Source organism: Malaclemys terrapin, chromosome 14, assembly GCF_027887155.1.
Source record: "Malaclemys terrapin pileata isolate rMalTer1 chromosome 14, rMalTer1.hap1, whole genome shotgun sequence".
In the NCBI taxonomy this organism is placed as follows: domain Eukaryota; kingdom Metazoa; phylum Chordata; order Testudines; family Emydidae; genus Malaclemys; species Malaclemys terrapin.
In genome coordinates, this window is record NC_071518.1 from 4374209 (window position 1) to 4401125 (window position 26917).

Below are 26917 nucleotides of genomic sequence, written 5' to 3' on the forward strand. Positions count from 1 at the left end.
GGTGTCAAACACGGGGGGCGGATGCCCTGGTGACTGGCTGGGAAATACTGGGCTGAAAGGCTTCTTACCAGAGCAGCATTGGCTGCGGGGGCTGAGAGAGCAGAGTCCAAGGCCCTGCTCCAGCCGTGCACTACAGCACCTGCTTAACTTTCACCAGGGGAGTAATCCCGTTTAGCCCAATGGGGCTACTCAGATGCTTGAAGTCGACACCTGCTTTCCTGGATTGGGGCCCCAAACAAAGGACATCCCAGACACGTACACATAGCTCTGCCAATGCCCGGCAACTCCAGCTGGCAGGGACCCTCACTGCAGTCTAGGGGGCCATGCACAGCTCGGTGCGAGCCCGTCTGGATTCAAAGGGAGACTCCTGGGGAGAGGTAATATTTAGTTCCCTCCACCACCTAAGCCGCCCATTCCAAAAAAAATCCTGGGCAGAGATGCCTCAGTGCACCCTTAAAGGGGGAAGGAGCAGTGACATTACCTGCAAGCAGCTCAGAGGGGAACAGGAGCTGTAAGGTGAGAGGTGACCCCCATCACAAGGTAGAGTAGGACACTAGTGTGATCAGCTAGCTAGTCACTAGGGGTCTAGAACCCCCAACCTACTGCTTTGAAGCACAGAAGCTGCTACCCAAGGAGCTAAAGGAGCTGTACTATCAAACCTGCTCCCCCAGCAGAGAGAACCTATGAGCTGGTCTGACCCCCCCCCACAGCAGGGAGCTCTGGTGCTCACACCAGCTGGGCTGTGACCCCTCCGCCCCTGGGTGGGACACCGCTGCCTGCGATTGGCTGCTGATGTATCAAATGGAGAGCTGGCAGGGGCTGCCCCAGGTGCAGTTTCCTCCTGGCCTCCAAGTTCCCTAGAGTGGGTTGATTTGTTTGTGAGAAGGGGAGTGCTCAAAATGTTTGGCTTCCAAGCAAGGTAAAGGGTGGAGCGGGGTCCCCCTGCTGCAGGAATGGGGTGTCCCCCAGATCTGCCTGTTGCTTTCTGTTCCTCCAGTGCTGGTGGCATTGGACTGGTTTGCCCTGGGCACAGGTGGAATTATCCGCTTGCCTAGTTCTAAGGTCAGGGCTGTGCTCTGGCAACGCAAAGGGCTGTGGCTTTAGGGGGGGCTGGGCTGGGCTGGGTGGGGGACGGTTTTCCCCAAATGGTGACTCTAAAGCCTTCCAAAAAGCCAAGGCTGCCCTGTCTCTGCTTGGGGGCACAGGAATGGCTGCTACTGGTCTTGCCTGGAAAATACATGGCTCCTATCCTGTTCAGAGCCTTCGTACGTACAAGTTGCTGCAGCATATCTAGTCCCACGTGCTCAGAACTCAGGAGCTGGGTGTCATGAGACGCTCATGAGATTTTAAAAAATAATCCGTGTTGGGTTCTCTTTCTTTGCCTTCTGGCTCTCCACCACTCCCGTTATCCAGCTTTTCCCAGCAGCCGGGGGGCTGGAGACTTACTTTAAAAAAATGCAAGCTGCAGTTTTCCTGTAACCCTCCCTCCTGACTCCAGGAGCTGGGGCTTTAGGCAAGACGCCCAATGAAGTTACAAGATTATTAGTCGTACCTAAGAGCCTGGTTCATAGACCAGGCCCCCGGTGTGCCAGGGGCTGTACAAAGAGCTGACAGTCTCCATATAAGAGAAGAGACATAACAGGGGGAGCGCAAGGAAACAACGACCGTGCTAATCAGCATGAGGGGCTGTGCTCTCGGCACACCATGGCCAAGTTTTTGTCGGGCTCGTGGCAGAGTAGGGATTTGAAGGAGGATAACGAGGGGGCTTTGTGACTATGTCTGGGGGGGAGCGTGAGCGAAAACATGGAAAGTGCTTCAGCATCTCAGCGGAACCCAGCGTCTCTAGCTGCTCAAATGTCACTTGAAACCTCTCTTTGTTTCTGCCACGGTTCCCATAAAGCCCCCTCTTTCTGGACCCCTCCGGGGCCTGGTGGCAGGACCCACCACCGTCCCTGGCAAGGGTGGATTCCTCCTGGGACGTGGCAGAGATGGCAGCTCGGCAAAAGGCCGCGGATGAAGACTCAGACCTGAGCCCGCTGGAGGGGGACAGTGCAGAGGAGCTGGGTGTGCTGGACCCGGTGAGTGCGTGTCTAGAGCGCTGAGCTACAACCACTGACGTTTGTCTTTCTGGGGACCAGGGCCAGTGCAAGGAAGTTTTGCGCCCTACGCGAAACTTCCACCTTGCGCCCTCTCCCCCCCCCGAGCCCTGCGGCAGTTCCCCGCTCCCCCCTCCGCCCTGAGGCGCCTCCCCCGAGGAGCCGAGTGGCAGCTCCCCACCCCAGCTCACCTCTGCTCCGCCTCCTCCCCGAGCACACCGCCCCCGCTCTAATTCTCCTCCCCTCCCAGGCTTGTGGTGCCAAACAGCTGATTGGCACCACAAGCCTGGGAGGCAGGAGAAGTGGAGCAGCCGTTGCGCTGGGAGAGGGAGTCTGAGCCGCACGTGTCAGCGCGCCACCGGCAGCCCAGCCCAGGAACGCTGTAAAAAAAAAATTGGGAGCACCGCTTTTTGGTGCCCCCAAATCTTGGCGCCCTAAGCAACCGCCTAGTTTGCCTTAATGGTAGCACCGGCTCTGCTGGGGACCTGCCCTGGGGCAAGAGGGGAGATTCCCTCCCCCCCCCCCCGTTTTACAGTGGTGATGCGGGGTGCAGTTCTGCTACGTCTTTCCCTCGAGGCTCGGGAGCCGTGTGATTCATTGGTTGGCTGAATGTGATTTGGTGGCACTAATTTCATCCATGCAAAAGCATGGGCTGGTGGATGGGACACTGGGCAAGGGAGGACTTGGGACACCTGGGTTCTGGTCCTGGCTCTGTCACTGACTTACCCAAGCTCCCAAGGCAGGCCACTCTTCGCTGCGTGTGTTTCACTCAGGTTAGCTAACCACCGTTAGCTAATCGCAGGGAAGACACCGCAACTCTGCTTGAACTGGGGTAAGCCGCTCCGGTTGAAGTCTGTGGGGCAGCCAGGGGTCGAACTTGCGCAGCTAACCCCAGATGACTAGAGGCTCTGCAGAGACCTGTCATGAGACAGGCCCTGCCCTGTAGAGCTGACGCTGAGCAGACAAGACCGACGCCGGGTGGGAGGAAACGGGACTTGGCCCTGGGGTCTCCTCTTGCAGAGCTGCCCCTCTCTGCACTGGGTTCTCACGTGCTCGGCCTCTTGGGTTTGGTGCTCAGGAACTGGAAGCCATCAAGGCCAAAGTCCGTGAGATGGAGGAGGAGGACGAGAGGCTCAAGGAGCTGCAGGCTGAGGCCAAGAACCACCTCATCCTGAGATCGCAGGCAGGTACGGAGCTGCAGCTCCCCCGGGAGGGGTTGGCTCCCGAGGGGTGTTAAGCTGAGGGTTTAGCTGAACCTGGGAGGCACATGGGACAGGATTTCCTACCGCAGGGCCAAATGCTGCCGTGTTTGAGGCCTCAAGGGACAGCCAGTGCCATATCCCCATTAGCCAGAGGGGTGGATAGTGACCGTGTCAAAGGCTCCCTGGCCTAGTCTGCCTCCAAAGGTGCCATTGTCAGGGAGGCAGTGGGAGAATGGGGGATCTCTGCTGTGTGAGAGTGGATGGAGGACCCCCTACGCATGGCTTAGGACACTGAGCATGGGTTTCAGAGTGAGGGCTTATGGGTTCTGTCCCCAGTTCTGCAACTGATTCTGCCCTGAGCCTGGCCTTGGGCAAGTCACTTAACCTCGGTCAGTGATGGATACAGCTTTCGTTCCTGGGGTGCTGAGGCTTAGGGAGTGAGTGCGGAGCTCTTCGAAGGTGCCGTTGGTGCCAGAGCTGCTGGCTTGGCACAAGCACCTGGAGCTTTCCAGGGTCAAAGCTCTATTATCCGGCCATTCCTGCTATGCTAGATCAGCTCTAGGGGCACGAACCAGCCCCTGGGGCTCGGGAGATCCTTCCCTCAGGGCTGGCTGTTTCATTGTGGTGGGTCTAGTGCCTTTCTCTGACGCTCAGGCCACTCCAAGAGGCAGGCTAGATGGGTTACAGGTCTGAGTCTGTCTGGCAGGTCCTTGTAAAATACCCCCCACCTCCTGCAGGGGCCTTAGTGCCTCTCTGGTGATGACATGCTCGAAGGACACAATGTGGCATGTTTGGGGTAACACTCCCCCTTCCCAAAGGGGGACAGACCCCAAATGAGGAAGAGAATAAACACAGAGGGCTGCAGGACTGGTTCCCTCAACAAAGGCTTGCACCTAGCCGGGAATCAACCCACTCAGCTCTCCCCTCTGGAGATCGTGGTTCAGATACGCCTGTCACACGTGAAATGAGTTTGGTGGCCTCAGCCTAGTTTGTAACGCCCATTGCGTGGTTTGCAGTAACTGGAGAGGCCCTGGAGTGGAACGAGGGGAGGTGGGCTTTGGATGGGGACTTAAGCACGTTGGCAGATTTGGGGATTGGGGGTGCTCAGGGCAGAAGTGGCAGGGATGGTGTGCGGAGGAAGAATGTCACCTTGTCTTTCACCTTTGAGGAGACCTCTTGCTCTGAGGGCTGAGGGGCTAGTAATTCAGTCTCTAGGGCTGTCAGGGTCGCCCTCCCATCAGCACCAATCTTACTTGGCCAGAAACCCCACTGCACCCCGTCACTCTCTTTCTGTGCAGCACCTTCAAAGGAATCCTTGTCTCGGCAGGTATTCCCTTTCCTAGGACAGCAGAGGAGAAAATCGAGGCTGATCAGAGATCCATCTACGTGGGCAATGTAAGTGGGACAGGTCGAAAACCACAATGAGACCCCCCCGCCCCCCTTCGGTGACATTCCCAGGGCAGAAAGCTCAGCAGAGCTGCTGCTCCTTATGCTAATGGGCTGGGGGTGGGATGTGTCCCAAGACGGTCTGTCCCAGCCTCCTGCTAGGAGCAGAGCGGGATGAACCACACATTACTGGATGTGCTTAGCATCCCCTCCTACGAGGGAAATGGGTGAGAGCCGCTGTCTTGAACTTATTTCAAACTTATCTGCTTGATAATTTCCACCATTAGTCCTGGGTCTGGGGCTCACTTGTGGATATTCAAAAACACAAGTGGCTTTGCTTGGGCCTAGCTAGGCCACACGGTGTTGTTTCTGTTCCTGACTGGATGGTCAAGGCTTGGATTCAGGTTTCCAGCTGGAATGTCTGATTCTTTCTAGCCGAGTCACCTCGGTGCAGTGAGTGGCCAGCACGAGGCTCAGGCACTGCTGCTGTGCTATGGGTCTACGCGAGGCCTTGCGAGCCAGCGTCACCGGTGTCAGTGAGCGTCTTCCTGAGAATCCTTGTGGAGGACGAGGCCAAAAGCTGCTGAACGCAGCCCGAGCTGATTCGCTTCTTGATTGGCGCAGACTTTCACAGGAAGGGTTCTGTGGCATTAGCCTAGCTCTGTATAACATACCCTATAAGAGCCCTGAATCCAGAGGCAAAGATGCACGAGGGGCAGATCTCATGTTCTGATGTTCTCCAGACAGGAGCTCCTCGACATGGGGTTAAAATCTACCAACTGCAGTGAATGGGCATTGAACCAGCTTCCAACATGTGCCCTGCACATGGGGCAAATTCACTGGCTGGTGCCATTGGTGAGGTTCCCCGTATAATAGCTGGGCATGGGGCACCTCATAAATCAACATTATTTAAGTATCAGAGGGGTAGCCGTGTTAGTCTGAATCTGTAAAAAGCAACAGAGGGTCCTGTGGCACCTTTGAGACTAACAGAAGTACTGGGAGCATAAGCTTTCGTGGGTAAGAACCTCACTGATGCATCTGAAGAAGTGAGGTTCTTACCCACGAAAGCTTATGCTCCCAGTACTTCTGTTAGTCTCAAAGGTGCCACAGGACCCTCTGTTGCTTTTTACAACATTATTTATTATCACTGTTTAGTGCTTGGTTGCAGCCCTGAATAATTTGAGCTGGCGGAAGGCTGAGCCATTGCAAATGATATTCTGGGGCTGGCTGGCAGGGCATGGGCATGAGCCCTTGGTGGCATCTGAATGGAACGGGGATGTCTTTGCAGGTTGACTATGGTGGAACAGCAGAAGAGCTGGAGTCCCATTTCAATAGCTGTGGGCAGATCAACCGAGTGACCATCCTCTGTGATAAATTCTCCGGACATCCCAAAGGGTCAGTGCTGTGCTCTAGGGACACTTGGGTTGTAGCAGTTTGGGGTTGGGTGGGGAATATGTTCTGAGAACATGATGCGGGATCCTCATATCCTTGCTCTAGAAATTCCTTTCCCAGAGCCCCATTAACTAGGGAGGCGGCCATTCCTATTTCTTCTCCTGTCTTATGCTGGGATCATCAGATCTCTGCCGAAACCTCGTCTCTCTCTGACTTCCAGCATCTGCAGGGAAACCAGCTGTAGACCCAGCATGGCTTTGGGTTGGGGTTTAAGGTTTCTTTCATTGTCCTCTTCCTCTATTGCGGCCCACCTTGGGTGCAGAGAGCTCTTCTGCAGACCGGGCATGTCTGGCTTTGGAGGCTAAGTCCGAAGCCTAGTGCTTTACTCCTTCCTCTTACCCGGTCTGGAAACCTGTCAATATCATTTCTGTCGCTGCTGATGTGCTCCTTCCATCTGGCACAAGCTGGGATGAAAGGCGCTGGGGAGACTGTGTCTGAACTTTCGATACTTCTCTGATTTAATGATTAGTGTCAGCACGGCTCTCGGCTCTACATTAAAACAGAGGTGTGCCGCTTCTCTCCTCTCGCATAACGGAGTCATGGGCTGGCTGTCTCCCTGCGTTCTAGAGAGTCAGGATTTATTCTGAATTTTGCTGACAACATACTTGGTGCTGTGGGACACCCATAGAGTTGGCCTCTGCCCTGGACAGGCAGCAAGTGAAGGCGCTAGTCCTGCACTGGGAGCGCGTGGGTGGGATTCACTGCCCGTGCAGATCCCCCATTGACTGCAGTGGGGCTCTGTGCAGGCCCAGCAGTCCAGTCAAGCGCCATCAATTGCAGTATCAGAACCTAAGTGCCAGGGATTCAGAGCTATTGCATGACTTGCCTGGTCATTGAAGCTGGAGAATTTTCCTTGATTCACAATCCCCTGGGAAGCTTAGCCCCAGGTGCTTTTCCTAGCTCTAACCACGTTATAACACTCTGCCACTGGGCCAGTCCCCGTCGCAATCTGGACTCAATAGCATCTGTCTAGCGAGAGCTGCACTTGAATGCAGGGTGCGAGCTCGGTTTCAGATTGGTGCAGGGGCTCTATGCTGCCTAGGTGGGCTGTCTAGCGCGTGGCTTACCAGGTGGTGAGAGAGATCGCAGCCCAGGGAAAGAGCATTGCCAACCGTCGTGCTCTAAAAATTGTTTAATGGTTGATTGCACGACTGAATAATTTGAACTGATGGCAGTAGGTATAGCTCCAGTGCCAGCCATGGTGTGATCTGCTACCCTCCACTCTCTCAGCGCTGTCTGGAGCGGTGCCTAGTCAGTTATCTGAATGAAAGGCCCTTAGAGTGGCAGGACAGACTCCCCGTGCTGAGCAGCGGACCGCGATGTTACCTGGCCACCTGTGCAGGTTCCCGTGTTGTGACCTCCCCGAGCAGATGCTGCAGTGCAAAGGGGACGCTGTTTTCCTTTCCCTTCCCAGGTATGCATACATTGAGTTTGAGGACAAGAGCTCTGTGAAGGCAGCGGTGGAGCTGGATGAGAGCATGTTCAGAGGCCGGGTCATCAAGGTAAGGACACCGGGCCCAATAGGGGTGCGAGGCAGGAGTGACTAGTGCCATGAACCTAGGGAGGGATTCGCCTTCCTGACGAACGCACTTTGCTTCCTGGGGGTCTGCACCCGGACCACAGACTGGGCTAGAGATACGTCATTGGGCTGCAGCTGTTTGTACTTGGTTCGGGTGATTCTGGGTGCTGAAAAAGGAGGCCTCCCAGTGCTGAGTCTACACTTCCAGGTCTCCCAGGGTGCAGGCCTCAGTCAGGGTCTGAGCTGCTCCTGCCTGGCTCCAGCTTCTTTGCTGTGGGTTTCATCGGTTTTGCCTCTTGCCTCCCTCCTTAGAGACGCTGCCCCCTGCCTGGCGATAGGCCTTGCCCTCTGGGGACGAGGGGCCAGCTCCACTCAGGGAGGGCCCTTCGGTGCCACTGTCTATAGCCTGGGAAATGTAGCACTTGTGGTCACCTTCAAACCCTGCTCCCTCCTGGCTGGGAGGCTGCTGCAGGTGGTTCACCAAGATGCTGTCTCTGTTTTGAGTGGGAGACGTGCCGTTTGGAAGGGAAGTGTTGGGGCAGGGGTCATAGAATCATAGAATATCAGGGTTGGAAGGGACCTCAGGAGGTCATCTAGTCCAACACCCTGCTCAAAACAGGACCTAATCCGAACTAAATCATCCCAGCCGGGGCTTTGTCAAGCCTGACCTTAAAAACCTCTAAGGAAGGAGATTCCACCACCTCCCTAAGTAACCCATTCCAGTGCTTCACCACCCTAACCAGAGTCCTGGCCACTCCTTGATCTTTGCCTTGTCGCAGGTGCTGCCCAAGAGGACCAACATGCCAGGTATCAGCACAACTGACCGCGGGGGCTCGAGGGGCCGTTTTCCAAGCAGGGGGGCCCTGTCGCAAAGGGCGAACATCTACGGAGCGCTGAGAGCAAGACCTCGAGGGAGAGTGTACAGGTGAGCGGTGACGTTCCCTGCTGACAGGAGGTCAGTGGTAGAATGGAGAATCCCATGTGCTCTCCTGCCTGGCAGGGGTTTGGTGCGGGATGTCTCCAGTCCTATTGCTGTGCTAGCAAATCAGATTTGCAATTGGCACAAGAGGGGCATTTTCCCTGGTCACTAGGTGTCCCAAGCATAGGCTGTCCCTATCCGACCAGCTGCTGGGAGTATCACAAAGCACTCACCTAGCCCTTTCCATGGCTAAACACCAGCAAAGCCCCTCCACCTGCCAGGGAACGGGGAATGGAAGGGGGGAGTATTTATCCCTGTTTTCCAAAAGGAGCAAACCAAGGTGTACACCTGCCCCAAAGCTGCACACTCCCTGTGTCTGCACTAGACTCTTCTGTGAGCTTTCCTCCATGGCTACCTGGAGTACTACGAACGGTGTGAGCGCTACTGTAGACTGGCTGCTGGCGCTTCAGTCTCCAGGCGGCTTACCTGGCCCTGCTCGGAACAGAGCTAGGTGATATAGGAATGAAAACGAGGCCAGCTATGCAAGTGCTCCCCTCGGTGGGAAAACTTGGGAGAGAAAAGTCTAGCAGAACCAAGGCCATTGAATCCGCCCGCAGCACCATGCTTACTCTCTTCGCCCAGGCTGCCTCTCTATTGTAATGAACTCTTTGTTTAATGGCTGGCGGCTGCCCGTGTTTGTTCTGCAGGAATCCCTTTCCTTGGTTCGTGTGAGTTTCCACTCGGACTTCGACGTCGCCCCAAGTGTCAGTCCATGTAAGCTGCCCCGCTTCGAAGAGGAGGCAGGGGTGTGCAAGAATACAGACAGGACTTGCTAGGGGCAAGGGGAGCAGGGGGTTAATCAACACGAGCCTTGATACTTCCGTCTCCCCCCAGTAAAACCAGAGTAGTGTTCCCCGTGGGGTCAGAGATTGGGGGGAGGGGTCCTGCAGGAATTGTCTCCTAAGGGCTTGAGGCTGTTACTTCAGAGAAGCCTGCACTAGAAGCATATTCCTCTCCTGGTCCCACGGGCAGTCACATGCTGTTAACATCACCCGGGTGTCCGCATGGCAAGCGGGAGGCTGGGAGCCGTGCGCAGATGTGAACGTGGGCACCCTGGCAGGGCCTGCGGGCGGCAGCTCTCCTGCAATTGAAAGGGACAGAAATGAGCAGTGACTCTTGTGGGAGACGGATGCCCAGGGCGCGCAGTACCTGTGAATGTCCTTCCACCTCGGTGACCCAAGCGTGGCTGGCTTCGAGGCACACTGAGATGAGCACTGGGATCAATTCTCCAGCCCATGCCTGGGCTTCCTGCTTCAGCAGTAAAGTGCCCCCATTGCTAGATACTGCTTGTTCTGCTTTATAGGCTCCCTGGGGAGAGCCGGGTTTATTCCCATGGCGGAGGGAATTCCTCTTGACCCTGCCACGCTGTCCGTGAAAGCAGGCAGCGTGGTCTAGTTGAGGGCAGCCCTAGGAATTGGCTACTCTGGGGTTCTACTCCCAGATCTGCCCCGACCTGGCAGGGCACCTCCCCGTCTGTGCCTCGATCTCCTGGCAGGGTTGTGCTAACGAAATGCTTGCATGGCACTCTGAAGACACGGGGTGCTAGGTAATGGCTCTGTGGGCAGGCCTGCGCCCTGCAGTTTGGAGTTGATTAGTACATTCTGCTCACTCCAGCATCCTTCCAGCCCAGCCCAAGAGTGGATGGGGGCTCCCTTCAGGGCCACTCACCACTGCCTTGAAAATGGAAGTTGAGCCTATCAAGGCCCATATGCCCTGCTGATGAGACCAGCAATTGAACGAGTCAGTCTCCTGTGGTGCCACCATCACCGGGTGGAACAGGCTATTACGCTGTGAGCTGAAGCCGCTTGGGAGCAAGGAGATAAGAGCTATCTCTGGGCTGTATTGAGGACCAGGAATGCTGCTCGTTCGTCTGTGCGAGGCCTAGGGCAGCCGGGCCATCTCGAATGGCCGGTCTCTCCCACGCTGAAGAGCAGACAGTTTTGATTCGGTAACTGACTAAATCGCTGACCTAAGACCGTTGCCTGAGCCGGCCTGTGCTTGCTGATACTGCTTTTGTTCTTGTCTAGGGGTCATGGCAGGTTATCGCCGTGGTACTCTCCCTACTAGGCCGAAGGATGGGATGACGCTGGAGACTCCAACAGGGCTGGATTTAAAAGTGGGGTATGGGAGAGGGGTTTAAAGAGAACCTACCCGAGCAAAGAGAAGTCTGGACGATTTTAATATTTTTGCCTGGATGGAACAGTGCAGTTGCATGTTGCGCAGTTAATGGGGTGAGTTGTTCTGAGGGAGAATGGAGCCAGGCTACCAGAGCCACGCTGGCACTTTCCAGGAGCCAGAGGCGTGCCCCGAGTTTGGTTACAATGTCAAATCCTTCTTGTTGAACCCAATATTCTCCCAGCTAGAAAGAACAGCTGATCTCTGGGCATACATGAAGTGCTCTTGACAGTGAATAGGAACAGAGTTCACCAGATGATCGGCTTTATCCTCATCCTGTAGAAACTGGAGGACAGGGCTGCATTTTAGGACTCCATATAAGCCAGATTTGGCCCTCTGGCACTGATCTAGCAGGGATGTGGGTGGGTGGGTGCTTCTGGAGGACTGTGCAACGCATTCAGACAGGGCTATGTTGGAGTGATGGGGATAGCGGGGAGCATGGGAAAACAATCCCTCTAGGAGAAGTGAGCTGCAGGATGTTCTGTTTCCAAAACTGTCAGCTGTACTTCAGCTGGGCCACAGCTGTCAGGAGCGTCTCTCTGCTCCACCTGCTGCTGCCACCGTGTGAGAAGGTCTAAACCCCTCCTGCTGCCAGACTGGAGAAACAGATGTCTCCACTTTGCTCTCTGTGACTCACTTCTTCTGCTTGTCCTGTGGATCATGGATGCTGACATCTCTTTAGCACAGGCGGGTCCTCAAGACCCTCCAAGGAAAGTGGGATCTCTTCTACCCTCTAGAAGGGCAGGGGTAAGACTCTGGGACACTGCTTAAATTCAGATCTGGCCTTATGTTAAAAAAATAACTGTAAAAACCTCGTTAGGGTCTTAGATAAATTTTGAGGGGAAATCCAAACTTTTTCCGTTGAAGTAAAATAACTCATTAGGCCTTTGTCCCCAGAAGTGAGTGGTCCTGATTCTGCTCCTGGGTAGAGGAGTGAGCATAACTGTGGTTTTGGCTTTCTCAAATGTGCTCCTACTCTTCTGTATCTAAGAGCAGGATTCAGCCCTGTAAATCTCCTGGAAGAAAAGGCATCCCTAACCTGGCTTCTCTTTAAACGTTAGTGTGTTTTCTTTAATGTCTGGGGTTACACAAGACCTGACTACCTGCAAACTCTTTCTCTCCCCGACCTTGTTCTGTAGCTGTGATGCAAGTCCAGGCACTCACTGTTTCACTTCTGGTGGGCAGAGTTTGAATCCAGTCTCTAGTGACAAGGGTGAGTTTTGTGGGTCTAAGCTTAGGCTCTATTTCTTCCTCTCCCAGTGACCACAGTTTGGAGGTCAGTGCTGGAAGGCCTAGGCTGACGTAGCAGGGGCTGTTGCCAGTCAGGGTGGAAGTGCATGGAGGGGGTTTTGTGTGGGAATTCCTGCACAGCACCTGTCTGCATTGTGCAGTCCAAGCCACTGCAGTTTGTCTCACTTTCATGAGTGCTAAACTTGCTCCTATTTTTAAAGGAAAATGTTTTTGGTTAAAAAGAAAAGCCCGGTTAAGAAACCCCGTGAACAATGTTACTGTGTAAAGTTATACATTTAAATACATTTTATTAGAATTCCAGCACTAACCTGTCAGGACCTTTAGTCAGGTTTCCCTTTTCCCCAGCTACAACTGATGCAATTACTAACCCTTAAGGCAGCTTTCTGGACAGTTGAAGGGACGCTGTCAGGATAAGAAACCTATTTTAGAAACCGATTTCGCTCCCTGTTAACACCTTGGATCACTGAATTTCAAAAATCTAACTCTTCACACGTGTTTACTATTTGCACTTTGTCTAGCATGGAGCATAGAGAGACTGTTGCTTCACTTTCTGGTTCTCCTGAACCAGCCCATAGTTTGGGTTGCAAATTTTGAAGGGACAATCCAAACCTTTCCCATTGATTACAAAAAAAAAAGTCATTTCTGTTGGTAGATCTTTTATGCCCTAGAACTTTTACAAAACCTGTTTTTTGGGTCTAAAGTACCTGGCAGTGACCTTTTAATGACTGTTGTTGAAAAGGAAACACTGAGTGCTGGTCTTGGCAAGTGGAAAGATTTAACTCACCTTTTTACGTGTAGAAGTTTATCAAAATAGTAAGGTAGAGGTGTGACTTGTTTGGGTGGGAGGGGAGCTGGAGAATGGGAGAGTGAAGTGTTTGACACTTAAGTTATTACTGCTGAAATGTATTGATTGAGCTGGGCAGATTTCTCTGATCAAGTTCTGTTTGTGAAAGGTACTGTTTAATCGACAGATATCTTTTTTAAAAATAAATTATCCTGCTGTCTAAAAAAGTTTCTTCCACAATGAAAGTGCAGAAAAAGCAGCAGACCTGTCTTTGCACTGAGCTAGTTGCCTTTAGAAGGCTCTTAGACCACAGAAAAAAACACACCTACTGCAACAAGATGTTTATTAGAGAACACCATAATATAGGTCCATATCCACGGACGTGGGGAATTTGGCCCATAGTCAGGAGCAAATTGAATTTCCAGTGGCTGGAGTAAGCGAGGTCTTCCAGGTTAGCCTGTGTTCGGAGAAGATGAAAGGGCTCGCTCTTCGTTTGCTGCAGCTCTGTCCTGGAAAGCGAATTGTTACTTGTAGCTAGACCATTGTTGGACCTTTCTCAAACAAGGGACCTGCAGGTTTTCCTGGCATTCCAAGCAGAGCTATTCTCTCTGATTGGCAGAGACATAGTCATGATGCCTCAAGTTCAGTAAGAACACAAGAATGGCCTGCAAGCCAGCGCTTGAAACCCTGCTGAACGTCATTCCTCATTCTCTGCTATTTCACAGTGATTTAACTGGAGTGTTTGTTTTTGAACAGTTTGCCCACATGCACCCTGGTGTTCAGTAGACTTGCCCTGGGGACAAACGTGGCACATAACATCATACATCTGTGCTTCCTGTCTCCCTTCTCCCTCTCATCAGTGAGGATTGGCTCCTCTGAAGTCAGAGAAGGAAAACCTCTATTAGCTCACATCTTCCCCATCCCCGGAGGATCAATGCAGGATTGTCCCTGCAGCATGTGTAATGATTTTATAGCAGATACAGAGCTGGATGCCTTAGGAAGTGCTTGGAGTATGGAAAAGATGGAGAAACCCAGGAATTTCTCCACTTTCCAAGGAACGAGAGTTGGGGGAAGATTAGGAAAACCAGCCAGGTGTTGATGCCGAGTTTTCAGGAGAAGTTTAGACTATACGCATCCAGTGCAGCTCTGGTGTTCGCTCTGTGTTTCCTTGAGTCACTGTCTCCTGGACTCTCAAGATTTGAATTTCCCTTGCTGTGATCACAGAAGCACTCTTTGTGTTGCCAGACAGCTTGGAGAGCAGTGAGCAAATGGCTAGGAGCGCTCAGAACCTCTATCCTTCCAAGAAGCCAGGAGAAGAAATGGTGGAGTAGAAAGGAAAAGGCTCCTGCCTTCTCCCATCATCCCAGCCAGGGCCGGCTCCAGGCACCAGCCCACCAAACTTGTGCTTGCGGCACCTGGAGGGGGGCGGCGCAGTGCGGCGCTCCGGCTCCGACCACTGGGGAGAGCGGGACCACGGCCGGGCTCGCCGCCCTACCCCCGGCGCTCTGGCCGCCGGGGAGAGCGGAGCCCTGGCTGGGCACTCCGCCCTCCTCCCAGGGCTCCGGCTGCCCTCCCCCCCGCCGCCCTCCCCCTGGCCGCCGGGGAGAGCGGAGCCCCGGCCAGGGCTCGCCGCCCTCCCCCTGGTGCTCTGGCTGCCGGGGAGAGCGGAGCCCCAGCCAGGCACTCCGCCCTCCCCCCGGGGCCCCGGCCGCCCTCCCCTGCCGCGCTGGTGGGGGGAAGGGGCGGCCGGAGGCTTTTTTGCCTGGGGCAGCAAAAAAGCCAGAGCCGGCCCTGATCCCAGCATTCAGAAAGGGCAAGGCAGAGGAGAATCCAGCAGCACTAGTGAGGAGGGGGTTAGAAAGGAGGATTCATAGAAAGGGGGCTCATAGAAGAGCCACAAGAATGATTAAAGGATTAGAAACCTGCCTTATAGTGACAGACTCGAGGAGCTCAATCTATTTAGCTTAACAAAGAGATGGTTAAGGGGTGGCTTGATTACAGTCTTTAGGTACCTACATGGGGAACAAATGTTTAATAATGGGTTCTTCAATCTAACAGAGAAAGGTGTAACACCATCCCATGGCTGGAAGTTGAAGCTAGACAACTTCAGACTGGAAATAAGGTGTAAATTTTTAACAGTGAGTAATTCATCAGTGGAACAATGTACCAAGGGTCGTGATGGATTCTCCGTAACTGACTGTTTTGAAATCAAGATGAGATGTTTTTCTAAAAGATCTGCTCTAGGCATTATTTGGGGGAAGTCCGATGGCCTGGGGTGTACAGGAGGTCAGATTGGATGATCACAAAGGTCCCTTCTGGCCTTGGAATCTTTGACTCTAGAATCCTTTATAACCAGGGCAACCTATCCATGTTGTATTCTATTGTAATGGTTGTTACACTGGCATTGTGCTAGATGCCCTGAATTTACTACTACCCTCCAGCCTCAGGATTGGTCTCCCATCTAGTGTACCTGTACTGGTAAGTCTGATCTAGTAATAGCTCGCAACACCTTGCATCCTGTGGGTAGGATACACCTTGTTGAGATAGGTACAGTCCTTTGTTTTGGTGCATATACCTGCTTCTAATCTGATTTCCATTTAAGAACTCACCTTAATTTGTTCAAATGCCTACTGCCTTTGGCAGGTTTGTATGTTTATTTCAACCTTTCACCTATTCTGAGGGAAGAAAACAGGAGACTAATGGATGTTAGACAGGTATTAGTGGGGTTAGTGTGCAATCCTCAATGTAGTCCAGAAAATGAACAGAGAATTCCCTAACACTCTGTTTCTCTTCTGGCCAAAACAGGATCGTCATGTTACGGTCCCTTCTGCCAGCCACTCCCGTATGTGTATGTTCATGCACAGAGCAATGAGAGTCTGACATGTGATCCATACAATGGGCTTAGACTGATGCAATGACAAGTTGGAACGGGAAATACAATGCACACTATTATCTCTGCCCTCAGGGTGGCTATTTTTCTGCTACCACAGTACTGCAACCCCACTTTCTTGGGCTTTGATCTTAAAGTGGAATTAGTTATGTCTGGATTAATTTGATTAAAGCAGCATGCATGTCTCTGGGGCTGTGGAAATGCAGATGGGGAGGGATAGCTCGGTGGTTTGAGCATTGGCCTGCTAAACCCAGGGTTGTGAGTTCAATCCTTGAGAGAGCCATTTAGGGATTTGGGGCAAAAATCTGTCTGGGGGATTGGTCCTGCTTTGAGCAGGGGGTTGGACTAGATACCTCCTGAGGTCCCTTCCAACCCTGATATTCTGTGATTCTAAGAACACAGACTAGGTACCTGCATAGGTGGTTCTAATGCCCCAGTATAGTATGAAGGACTGCCAAGCTGCTGGAGATAAAAGTGAAGATGAGACAAAACAAGAAAAAGTAGAGGGTCAGTAACCTGCTTTGTAACATCAAACACTAAACACTTCAGTTTAATGTGGCTAAAAAACCTCATCCTCCATAGCTGTTATAGAACCACAAACTGGGTGTAATTGCAAACACTGGTCAAATTTCAGGCAGGTTTGCACGCACTAAAGAAAATACCCATGTATGGTTTGAGTAGACTCTTGCACACTACCCCTACTTAATGCCATGTGGATCACTTAGCACTCTCCCCCCATGAAGGAGGGGATTAGGTGAAGGCACTGGATGGGGTTACTGGAAAGTCGGGTCTAATTACTGGCTCTGCCCCAGCCATCTTGTGTGACCTTGGCAATCTGTGCCTTAGGTAAAATGAAGCCAGGTGTGTTGGGAAGGGTGCAGCTGCTTGGGGTGTGAGTATCCAGTGATGGGCCCTGTTGTACTAAGCACCTGAAGCTGTCACCTCTTTTCAAGTAATAGTTTTTTTGCTTTGATAGTTACAGGCGTCAGTCTGTGCCCACCTCACTGATCTGGACGCTCCTCCCACAATGAGGAAACATGGCTAAGGAGCCAGACTTGGTTTAGTTTAAAACAGCGTCAGGAAAGAACATGCTCTGGCTGCAGCTCAGGGAACCCAGCATTGTAAGTGGCAATGAGCAGAAAAGGCTGGTCCACATTCTGCCTGAACTGCATCTGTTCAAGCCAGTGGGGCCTCTTCTGACTCGATTTAACAACTGCATACAGCAGCAGTATGCACACTGCTCTAGCAAGAAGAGGTGGTCCCAGTTCTGATCAGAGCAGTAAACCAGTTCATTTCAACTCCCCCAAGAGTGGGGTTGACCTAACTTTGCCATTCCCAGTCTGCCTTAGATGTCTATTTTGCTGAACAGTTGAGCTGGCTGCTGGTCTCCGCTCAGACTGCACCAGGCACAGCTATTTCAAGCATAAGTTAGGGGCAGATTTTTACAGAAGCATCTCAAGGTTGCACACCTACCATACAGCTGCATCCACTTACACGCTCAACCCTGCATGCAATTTGGGCAGACAACTGTGTGTGCAATTTAACATGCAGCCCTGGGCTTTACTGAGGTCGGACATGGACAGTGATCAATAGCTCACTACCTTTGTCTTTATTGAGGAGCAAGAGACTCTTCCATACTAGTTAAAAGCAAAGCCTATATTCTACTAAGCAAGTTGTGCCACGCTCCACAGCGTGACTGGCCACAAGAACACCAGCAGACATAGATCCAAACAGCAGTAGGTTTATTTTACACAGAACAAGTTTAAAGACTATATATACACACAGCTTCCTAGATACACTTCTGTACAATGGAGAATGTTCTCAAACTCAAAGAGAATAGCTGGAGCTTCAGCACACCTGCATCATCATGGAGGTCACCATATTATCAAAGGCCCTAGAGAAGGAAGAGTACGAAATATTAAAGGAAGAGAAGACAGTCCACCACACTGAGATCTCTTATACAAAGAAGCTCTTCAGTTAGTAGGTAGGACATAACTTCTATTTAAGCATTTTTAATGGTAACTTCCCACAGGCTTGACAATAAATATTTCATTCCTTACCACTGGTGCAATGCATTTCACAAACAATTACTTTCCTTCTAATAAAGCTGAAGTAACCGTGGTTCTTGCCCCGTCAGTAGATTAGTCATTTTAGTGGTAAGAATAGAAAATTTGCTTTTGCATATGCAATGATGGTTGGAGGGGAACAACACTCATTGGTCCCATAAAAAGATTTTGAATATGAAAAGATGGGCACTGTCCTGTCAACTGTTTTGAGAATTATGCATTCTGGAAATAGTCTCCTCATCCATACTCTTCTACAGAGGCTGAATTTTCGAAAGCGACAGCCTGCCTATTTAGAGGTGTCCAGTGGACAAGGCTCTTGACAAAGTATTATCCCCCACGTTTCAATAAAAAGAATGTTTAAGTAAGATCCATTGGTAACTTTTTTAAGTAACCCCAGGTTCCTGAGTCAGCATCTCTAATATCAGTTCATAGAGCTACTAATGAGTGTGAAGTCTGTGGGAGAACGTTAAATGTAGCCTCTAATGAGGATGGTGCAATGGCAAATTTTCTATTAGGTAGAAGTAGTCCAAAGAGAGTACAGCTGCATGTTTTTGGAAAGGAGTTTGCAGCTCCCAGCTTTAAACTGATCACTCACAGAAGTTACATTCTTAAGAGCTAAATCCTAATAGCTCTGCATGTCCCAGAAAGGCAACAAAATCAAAAGGATTAGTGGAAGCAGCTCACTCACCTGGAATGAATGCAGTCCCCAGGGTTATAAAAGGGGTTGCACATTACATCTGTGTATGAATTATGCAGCTTTCGGAACATCTGAAAAAAGATCATGGTTTGTTTTTAATTAAAACCTAGAAAATTACTGTTGGGGGGAGGGGTTGTTTGTTTCTTGGCTTCTCAGCATTTTATGAATAAGTGGAAGGAACAAAAATACTGATCTGGCAAGTTACATTCTGATTTCCTGCACTTACGCTGCGGATCTCATTGTCTCGAAGTGCTGTGTTTGAAGAATCTACCACCATAACAAACTTCACCTTGGAATTTGTCACGTAGCCATATCTGTGCAGTTGATTAAGGAACACATTTTTGACACACAAATGCCTGGAAAAGCAACTAAAATAAGACTTGAGTACAGTCAAAAGAAAAATTTACAAGTGGATGTCACCCTCAAATTGGTCACAATATAATCCATGTCTAGATGAGCTAAGCAAGGGATGGGTCCTAGAAATTGGACTTATTTTCTACCTTAGTGTTACCATTTCTGAAAGGATGATAACTTAGCTTCACAAGCATAGAGAGGGCTGTTTGTATAAAGATTTATAACTAGAAAGAGTTATGACAGGTTGTATTTTTAGACAGCTGCTACTTTGCCTGCCTCCCAAGGCATGTATTACTGTTCAGTAATGGCATAAATGGCCTTCAATCATCAGTCATTTTGATGATAATTTCTTTGGCCCTCAAGAACCCCCCCTTCATCAAAGAGTTCTGATTATTCTTTGCAGCCATGCCCATTCGGGTAGCTAATATCACTGACTCAGTAATCACTCAACAGCAATGTTACAATATGGAACCTTCAAAGTTAGCAGCAGGATTATGAAGCCATGGATATCTGCTGTCAGGTACATTAGTCAGAAAGTTTCAATCCATGTGATTAAAAGGGAAGCAGAAGGCTAGCCACAGAAATGTTAAAAGATCAACTAGTCTCATAATTATCAGGTATAGCTGCATAAATTTGTTAGTCTCTAAGGTGCCACAAGTACTCCTGTTCTTCTTATTCCTGAAATACCAACTTTGTATCTGTGAAAGCTTCTGCAGTCTTACCACCTTCAGCAGCATTACCAGAGGAGGTCCAATTTCGCTGCCTCAGTCACAGACAAGTTGTCATAATTTTAGCTAAGTGAAGAACTAGATACTATATTTATAAATTGTGAAATCTGATCAAATCATAGCTAGCTTCAGTTGCACCAAACTTCCTCATTGCAGACAGGAAGAGTAGGTCACTACTGCTTAAGTCGATCTAACGTGTGCTGTTCAGGTGTGTGAAAAAAGACACCCTCCCTGAGTGACGCAAGTTAGATTGACCTACGCACTGTCTACACTGGTGCTATGCTCTCCCGCCGACATAGCTTCCGCCTCTTGAGGAGGTGGAATAATTGTGCCGACAGGAGAGAGCTCTCCCGTTGACATACAGCGTCTTCAGCAGACATGCTACAGCAGCTGCATCGATGTAGCGCTTCTAGTGTAGACCTGCCCTAAGAGACAGGGCCAAGAATAAACAGAACTGATACTATTCAGACAAAAACACAGCTAAACAACCCTTAGACCTAGGGCTCCTATATGACACTGCAGCAGCAAATCCTGTGTTTTGAAATAACTGCTCTGTGTGAATAGACCAATGCACGTTGCCACAGTGCCTTCTATGTGGCTTCAAAAAGCCACAGTGGTTGCCTGTGCAGAGCAGCTTGCAGGACTGGGGCCAAGCTAAGAATATATAAACCCATAATTGCATTGCTCAGCTGTATGGATGCTGAATGTCAGATGCCAATACCCCCTTAACGATCACAGGTACTGTGGTATAAAAATTAATATTTGAAGTGAAGGGTTTCTAAAAAATAAATGGAAAAATACAGGACGAGATGCTCAGCTGCTGTATATCAGCATAGTTTCACTGACTTCAGTGGAATTACTGATTCACACCAGCCAAGGCTCTGACCCCTTTTAATCTTCACCTTTTGCAACACTCATTGGCTATTTACATTCCTTGTAACAACCTAGTTTTACAACGGCCAGCAAAAGGGATGGTTGTCCATTTAAAGGTTTCCTTTCTAGGTTTTCTCTTGCTGCAGTGTTTGTGTTTCAAACACTTTAAAAAGCAACCGTTTTCATTGTTGTTTTTTTCTTGAAGGGAGGAAACATTTCTACTGGTCTTAAGTTTCCAAAACACTGGTTTTCACAAAATGTTAACAGACAGTGTCCCTTTAAGCACTCTCTCTCAGGTTGTTTTGGTCAAATGAAAGTACCAAAATCTATGAGATATACGCATACTAATCCTCAGCACACTTGCCCATTAAAAGTCAAACTGCACAGTGGTTATTTCACAACACAGGATTTACAGCTACAATGTCAAATGAAAACAATGGTAAATTCTAGAACTGGAAGACAGATACTTTTAAAACCTAACCCTGCATTCCTTGCTTAGAGAAATCAGTGGAGTTCTGACTGAAAAAGGACAGATTGTAGGAACAGGGCCTATAGAGCACACCTGTCAGGCATTAAAGATACACTTTGTAGTCTTCTGTTGGGTACAGAAGTCCCAGATAGAGCTCTCTCTGATCCACAAGGGCCTTCCCCATGGCAGAGATCTTTTCATCCACAACATCCAGGGAAGTGTGCACTGTATAATGGAACTTCAGTTCATTTTCTGTTGGGATGCTTCGGATGTACAGGGGATAGTTCTAGAAAGGATGACGACAAATTGTGCTAACTGGGGCTACCTATTCTGTGCCCAAATAGATTAGCACTTGTAAGTGTAGTGCTCTGAGGATGCAAACTGCTATTATTTAAAAACTAGCTATTTTTAACCACAAATTCTATTTAAAGACATCACAGAATGCCACTGGTCTACACTTGTATAGCGCAACATGTATTTATACTGCAGATCTAGCTTTATCCTCTACTATTAACAGTCTTTAGAAGAGGACTATTGCCAGGTTTACATTTTCTCATAACACAAAGGTAACGAGTGATCCATCCATCCCCCTAGGTGAGACTGTCCCAGCTCATTTGGTCATCTCATCGGAATCATCCTTCCTGGAAGAAAGCCCATAAAGGGCTCCCACAGAGTGACAAAAACCTGGGGCTTCCCAACCCCTGCTCCACCAACCCCTATGCCAGCCTCTAAACAAGCTCCCTGCCTCCCCTCAACCCAGCACCACTGCTTCCCTACCGCTCCTGAGCTTCTCAAATCAGTCCTCCGGCCCCCACCCCAACTTGCCCACTGCTCCTGCCTCCTCCCCCATCTTCCAACCCAGCCCCCTCCCCCTACTGCTCCTGCCCACCAACCCAGCCCCCATGGCCCACCCCTACTGCTCCTGCCCACCAACCCAGCCCCCCCTTGGCCCACCCCTACTGCTCCTGCCCACCAACCCAGCCCCCCCATGGCCCACCCCTACTGCTCCTGCCCACCAACCCAGCCCCCCCATGGCCCACCCCTACTGCTCCTGCCCACCAACCCAGCCCCGCATGGCCCACCCCTACTGCTCCTGCCCACCAACCCAGCCCCCCCATGGCCCACCCCTACTGCTCCTGCCCACCAACCCAGCCCCCCCATGGCCCACCCCTACTGCTCCTGCCCACCAACCCAGCCCCCCCATGGCCCACCCCTACTGCTGCTGCCCCCAGGACCCACATCCTATTACTTCTGAGTCCTGCCCCCTCCGCCAACCCAGCCCTCCACTCCTACTGCTCCCACCCCCTGCCCAGCCCCACGGCCCACCCCTACTGCTGCTGCCCCCAGGACCCGCACCCTATTACTCCTGCCCCCCAGCTCAGCGCCCCCTCCCTGCCCTGGCCGCAGCACGCCCCGCCTCCACCTCCTTGGCGATCACGGCGATGCACACCGCCATCTTGGACGCCGGCGCCCCTCCCCTATCACGTGATCAGGCGGACGCTTCCTCCTCCGGCGCGCGAGCTTCAGGTCATGTGACTCTCCGGTGCGACGGGCTCACGTGACCCGGTCCCGCTCCCGCCAGGCAAGGAGGCGGGGGAGTGGGCCCGTGGCGCCGGTTGCCATGGAGAGGCGCCTGCTGCTGTCCCTGTGCCTGTGCTGGGCCCTGAGCGCGGGGGGCGCCGAGCGCAGCGGGCCCCCCAACCTCCTCATCCTGCTCATGGACGATGTGAGTGAGCGAGCGGGGGAGGGGCACTCTGTCGTTGGGGGGCTGAGGGTGTTTCACTGGGGGTGTAGGTGGGGGGCTGGTCACAGGGGGTGGTGGAGGCTGGGGGGGTTCCCTGGAGGTTTAGGTGGGGGGCTGGTCACAGGGGGTGGTGGAGGCTGGGGAGGTTCACTGGGGATGTAGGTGGGGGGCTGGTCACCAGGGGTGGTGAAGGCTTGGGGGGTTCACTGGGGGTGTAGGTGGGGGGCTGGTCATGGATAGTGGTGGAGGCTGGGGGGTTTCATTGGGGGTGGTGGAGGCTGGGGAGGGGGTTCCCTTGTGGTGTAGGTGGAGGGCTGGTCACGGGGAGGTGGTGGAGGCTGAGGGGGGGTGGATCACTGGGGGTGGTGGAGGCTGGGGAGGGGGTTGTCACCTGCCTGCTTGGATGAGACGATGGTATAGGGTGGAGGGGTGAACTGGGGAAACTTTTGGGAAAGGGAGAGCCTATACAGGAAGGATGGGCTCCACCTAAACCAAAATGGAACCTGATTGCTGGCACTTAAAATGAAAAAGGTCATAGAGCAGCTTTTAAACTAAGAGCTGGGGGAAAGCTGACAGATGCGGAGAAGTATATGGTTCGGACAGAGACATCCCTTAGGGGAAGATCTACCAATAGAGATTCTCTATGTCAGGGGTTCTCAAACTGGGGGTCAGGACCCCTCAGGGGGTTGCAGGTTATTACTTGGGGGGGTTGCAAGCTGTCAGCCTCCACCCCAAACCCCACTTTGCCTCCAGCATTTATAATGGTGTTAAATATATTAAAAAGTTTTTTTGATTTATAAGGGGTGTCGCACTCAGAGGCTTGCTTTGTGAAAGGGGTTCCCAGTACAAAAGTTTGAGAACCACTGCCCTATGTCCTAATAAGGAGGAGAGTATGAAAGATAAAATACAGGTAGGATCTGATGAGAAACAGTCAAATGAAAAAAAGTCTCATTCAGTTGCCAGCAATGCCCCTCCCTCTGCTATGTACATTGGTCAAACTGGACAGTCTCTACGCTGGACACTCAATAACAGACTTAAAAGTGGCCATTCTTCAACAAAAAAACTTCAAAACCAGACTTCAGTGAGAAACTGCACAACTGGAATTCATTTGCAGACTTGCAAACACCATCAAATTAGGCATGAATAAAGACGGAATGGCTGGGTCACTACAAAAAATAATTTTCCCTCTGTTGATACTCACACCTACTTGCCCACTGTCGGGAATGGGCCACATTCACCCTGATTGAATTGGCCTCATTAGCACTGACCTCCCCCCCCCCCCCCCCCGACTTGATAAGGCAACTCCCATCTTTTCATGTGCTGTATTTTTATACCCGCCTATTGTATTTTACACTGCATGCATCTGATGAAGTGGGTTTGAGCCCACGAAAGCTTAGGCCCAAATAAATGTGTTAGTCTCTAAGGTGCCACAAGGACTCCTCGTTGTTTTTACTGACACAGACTAACACGGCTACCACTGAAACCTGTCATGATGTAATGGGTGACAGCTAAAAAGTGACAAGTTTTTAAAATGCTTATATACCAGTGATGGAAGTCTAAATAATAAGATGGGTGAACTAGAGTGCCTTGTATTAAATGAGGATATTGATATAATGGGCATCGCAGAAACTTGGTGGAGTTAGGATAATCAATGGGACACAGTAATATGAATGAAGGCCAGAAATGGGAGGAAAAAAAAAAAGAGTGCTTAAAGATTGGGTTTGCAAGGTCTCAGTCTTGCAAACTACTCCATGTGGCCGAACTGCTGAACCAACACCATTGAAGTCAACAGGGCTCCGTGCGAGCACAGGGGTCTGCCCACGTGGAATAAGGTGCATAATCGGTTCATTATTCACCCTTAGAACAGCTTACGCATGATAAATATTAAAAATTCTTTACAATGGTATTTGTTTAGTGCCAGTGTTTTGGGAGTGTTCTTGGAACTTGGGTTAACTATTTGAATGAAATTTTATCTGATACCAGTCATTGTTTCTTTATCAGATTAAAAATCTTCACCTGTATTCTGAAAATTGGAATGCTCTGATGTTCCCTTTCAAGCCCTTTCCAGATTTTATGTAAAAGTTATAAAGAGGTGGAGAGGAGTACCTGGGCCCTGAATACTGTGTTTGCATTAGTGCGTTACTGCCCCAGTCTACGCTGGCTATGTCTAAACTGCAATTAGACACCTGCTGTTGGCCTGTGCCAGCTGTCTTGGGCTTGCAGGGTTTGGGTTACGGGATGTTTAATTGCGATGTAGAGGTTCAGGCGCCGGCACTCTGGGACCCTCCCATCTCGCACGCTTCTACAGCCCAGGCTTCAGGCTGGGCCCAAACGTCTACATTGCAGTTAAACAGCCCCTTAGCTCAAAGCCCACAAGTCTGAGTCAGCTGTCATGGGCTAGCCACAGGTTTCTAATTGCAGGGTAAGCATACTCACTAAGGGTATGTCTACACTACGAAATTAGTTCGAATTTATAGAAGCCGGTTTTATTGAAATCGGTTGTATACAGCCGATTGTGTGTGTCCACACAATAAAATGCTCTAGGTGCTCTAGTCGGCGGACCGCGTCCACAGTACGAGGCTAGCGTCGACTTCCGGAGCATTGCACTATGGGTAGCTATCCCACAGCTATCCCACAGTTCCCGCAGTCTCCGCCGCCCCTTGGAATTCTGGGTTGAGATCCCAATGCCCGGATGATGCAAAACAGTGTCGCGGGCGGTTCTGGGTACATGTCGTCAGGCCCCTCCCTCCCCCGTCACAGCAACGGCAGACAATAGATTCGCGCCTTTTTACCTGGGTTACCTGTGCAGACAACATGGAGCCCGCTCAGCTCAGCTGAGCTCACCGTCACCATATGTCCTCTGGGTGCCGGCAGACATGGGACTGCATTGCTACACAGCAGCAGCTGCTAACTGCCTTTTGGCGGTAGACGGTGCAGTAGACTGGTAGCCTTCATCGGCGATCTGGGTGCTGGCAGCCGTGGGGCTTGCCTTTTGGCAGTAAATGGTGTATTACGACTGTTAGCCGTCCTATTACAAGTCGGGTCATCGCACATTAGCAGAGTCTTCCCCGAGCAGCCGATTGTGCAATAGGCCTGAAGACCATCGTCATACACCGCCCCGTATTTGCTGCCAAGCACCCAGAAAGATGCCGAGGGCTATCAGTCACGCTGCACCGTCGTCTTAAGATGTAAAAAATAGATTTGCTCTGTATTCATTTGCTTCCCCCTCCCTCCGTCAAATCAACGGCCTGCTAAGCCCAGGGTTTTCAGTTTAATCTTTGGGGGGACCATTCTGTGTGACAGTTGTTTGTGTTTCTCCCTGATGCACAGCCACCTTTCTTGATTTTAATTCCCTGTACCTGTACGCCATGTCGTCACTCGGCCCGCCCTCCCTCCTTCCCCTAGTCCGTCAGATACTACGTTTGCGCCACAGCTCATAGAGCCGAGAAGCGCCTTTCGCGCCTTTTCTTTGAATTCTGGGTTGAGATCCCAATGCCCGGATGATGCAAAACAGTGTCGCGGGCGGTTCTGGGTACATGTCGTCAGGCCCCTCCCCCCTCGTCACAGCAACAGCAGACAATAGATTCGCGCCTTTTTACCTGGGTTACCTGTGCAGACAACATACCACGGCAAGCATGGAGCCTGCTCAGCTCAGCTGAGCTCACCGTCACCATATGTCCTCTGGGTGCCGGCAGACGTGGGACTGCATTGCTACACAGCAGCAGCTGCTAACTGCCTTTTGGCGGTAGACGGTGTAGCATGAGTGATAGCCATGGGGCTGGCAGCCGTAGGGCTGCATTGCACCAGCCCCTTGCCAGGAGATGGTATATTGTGACTGGTACCCATCATCGTCGTACTGGTGTGGCTGTCAATCATGGCCACCTGGGCAGACATGCTACTGTTTCGATGATGATGGTTACCAGTCGTAATATACTATTTTCTGCCAATTGCCCAATATTGTCTGGTAAGCACCCAGAAGAGGCCGTGGGCGATGCTGGGTGCTGGCGGACGTGGGGCTGGCAGACGTGGGGCTGCATTGCTACACAGCAGCAGCCCCTTGCCTTTTGGCAGATGATGGTATATTATGATTGGTACCCATCGTCATCGTACTGGAGAGGCTATCACTCATGATGCACCGTCGGCTGCCAGCTCAAGATGTAAAAAATAGATTTGTTCTGTATTCATTTGCTTCCCCTTCCTCCATGAAATCAATGGCCTGCTAAGCCCACGGTTTTCAGTTTAATCTTTGGGG

At 51.1% G+C, this 26917-nt stretch overlaps 3 protein-coding genes across 3 annotated transcripts in view; 2 read left to right on the forward strand and 1 right to left on the reverse strand.

Moving 5' to 3' along the window:
* Positions 1-1988: 1988 nt before the first annotated feature.
* On the forward strand, positions 1989-10749 carry PABPN1L (PABPN1 like, cytoplasmic). The gene is made up of 7 exons (XM_054049269.1): positions 1989-2078; positions 3175-3283; positions 4626-4693; positions 5973-6079; positions 7551-7638; positions 8435-8580; positions 10662-10749. Exons 1-7 carry the CDS (start codon positions 1989-1991, stop codon positions 10699-10701), a joined length of 648 nt encoding a protein of 215 aa, XP_053905244.1. The 3' UTR covers positions 10702-10749.
* Positions 10750-17459: 6710 nt separating this feature from the next.
* TRAPPC2L (trafficking protein particle complex subunit 2L) lies at positions 17460-22425 on the reverse strand. Its single transcript, XM_054048645.1, has 5 exons — positions 22345-22425; positions 21035-21207; positions 18724-18811; positions 18489-18568; positions 17460-17628 (listed from the first exon to the last, which is right to left on the reverse strand). Exons 1-5 carry the CDS (start codon positions 22375-22377, stop codon positions 17583-17585), a joined length of 420 nt encoding a protein of 139 aa, XP_053904620.1. The 5' UTR covers positions 22378-22425; the 3' UTR covers positions 17460-17582.
* Positions 22426-22433: 8 nt separating this feature from the next.
* The window catches only part of GALNS (galactosamine (N-acetyl)-6-sulfatase), a 70673-nt gene continuing 66189 nt past the window's right edge, over positions 22434-26917 (forward strand). The window contains exon 1 of the mRNA XM_054048646.1: positions 22434-22647. Coding sequence (XP_053904621.1) covers positions 22543-22647 — 105 coding nt within the window. The 5' untranslated portion in view covers positions 22434-22542. The remainder of the gene's footprint in view (positions 22648-26917) is intronic.

What these genes read in the sequence shown, in the direction of transcription:
- PABPN1L (XM_054049269.1), top strand. Translation starts at nt 1,989, where the DNA reads ATGGCAGCTCGGCAAAAGGCCGCGGATGAAGACTCAGACCTGAGCCCG. An exon ending in CATCCTGAGATCGCAGGCAG is followed by an intron (nt 3,284 to 4,625) that starts GTACGGAGCTGC and finishes TTGTCTCGGCAG; the next exon opens with GTATTCCCTTTCCTAGGACA. An exon ending in CCTCGAGGGAGAGTGTACAG is followed by an intron (nt 8,581 to 10,661) that starts GTGAGCGGTGAC and finishes GTTCTTGTCTAG; the next exon opens with GGGTCATGGCAGGTTATCGC.
- TRAPPC2L (XM_054048645.1), bottom strand. Translation starts at nt 22,377, where the DNA reads ATGGCGGTGTGCATCGCCGTGATCGCCAAGGAG. An exon ending in GAGACAATGAGATCCGCAGC is followed by an intron (nt 18,569 to 18,723) that starts GTAAGTGCAGGA and finishes ATCTTTTTTCAG; the next exon opens with ATGTTCCGAAAGCTGCATAA. An exon ending in GGGGACTGCATTCATTCCAG is followed by an intron (nt 17,629 to 18,488) that starts GTGAGTGAGCTG and finishes TTCCTTCTCTAG; the next exon opens with GGCCTTTGATAATATGGTGA.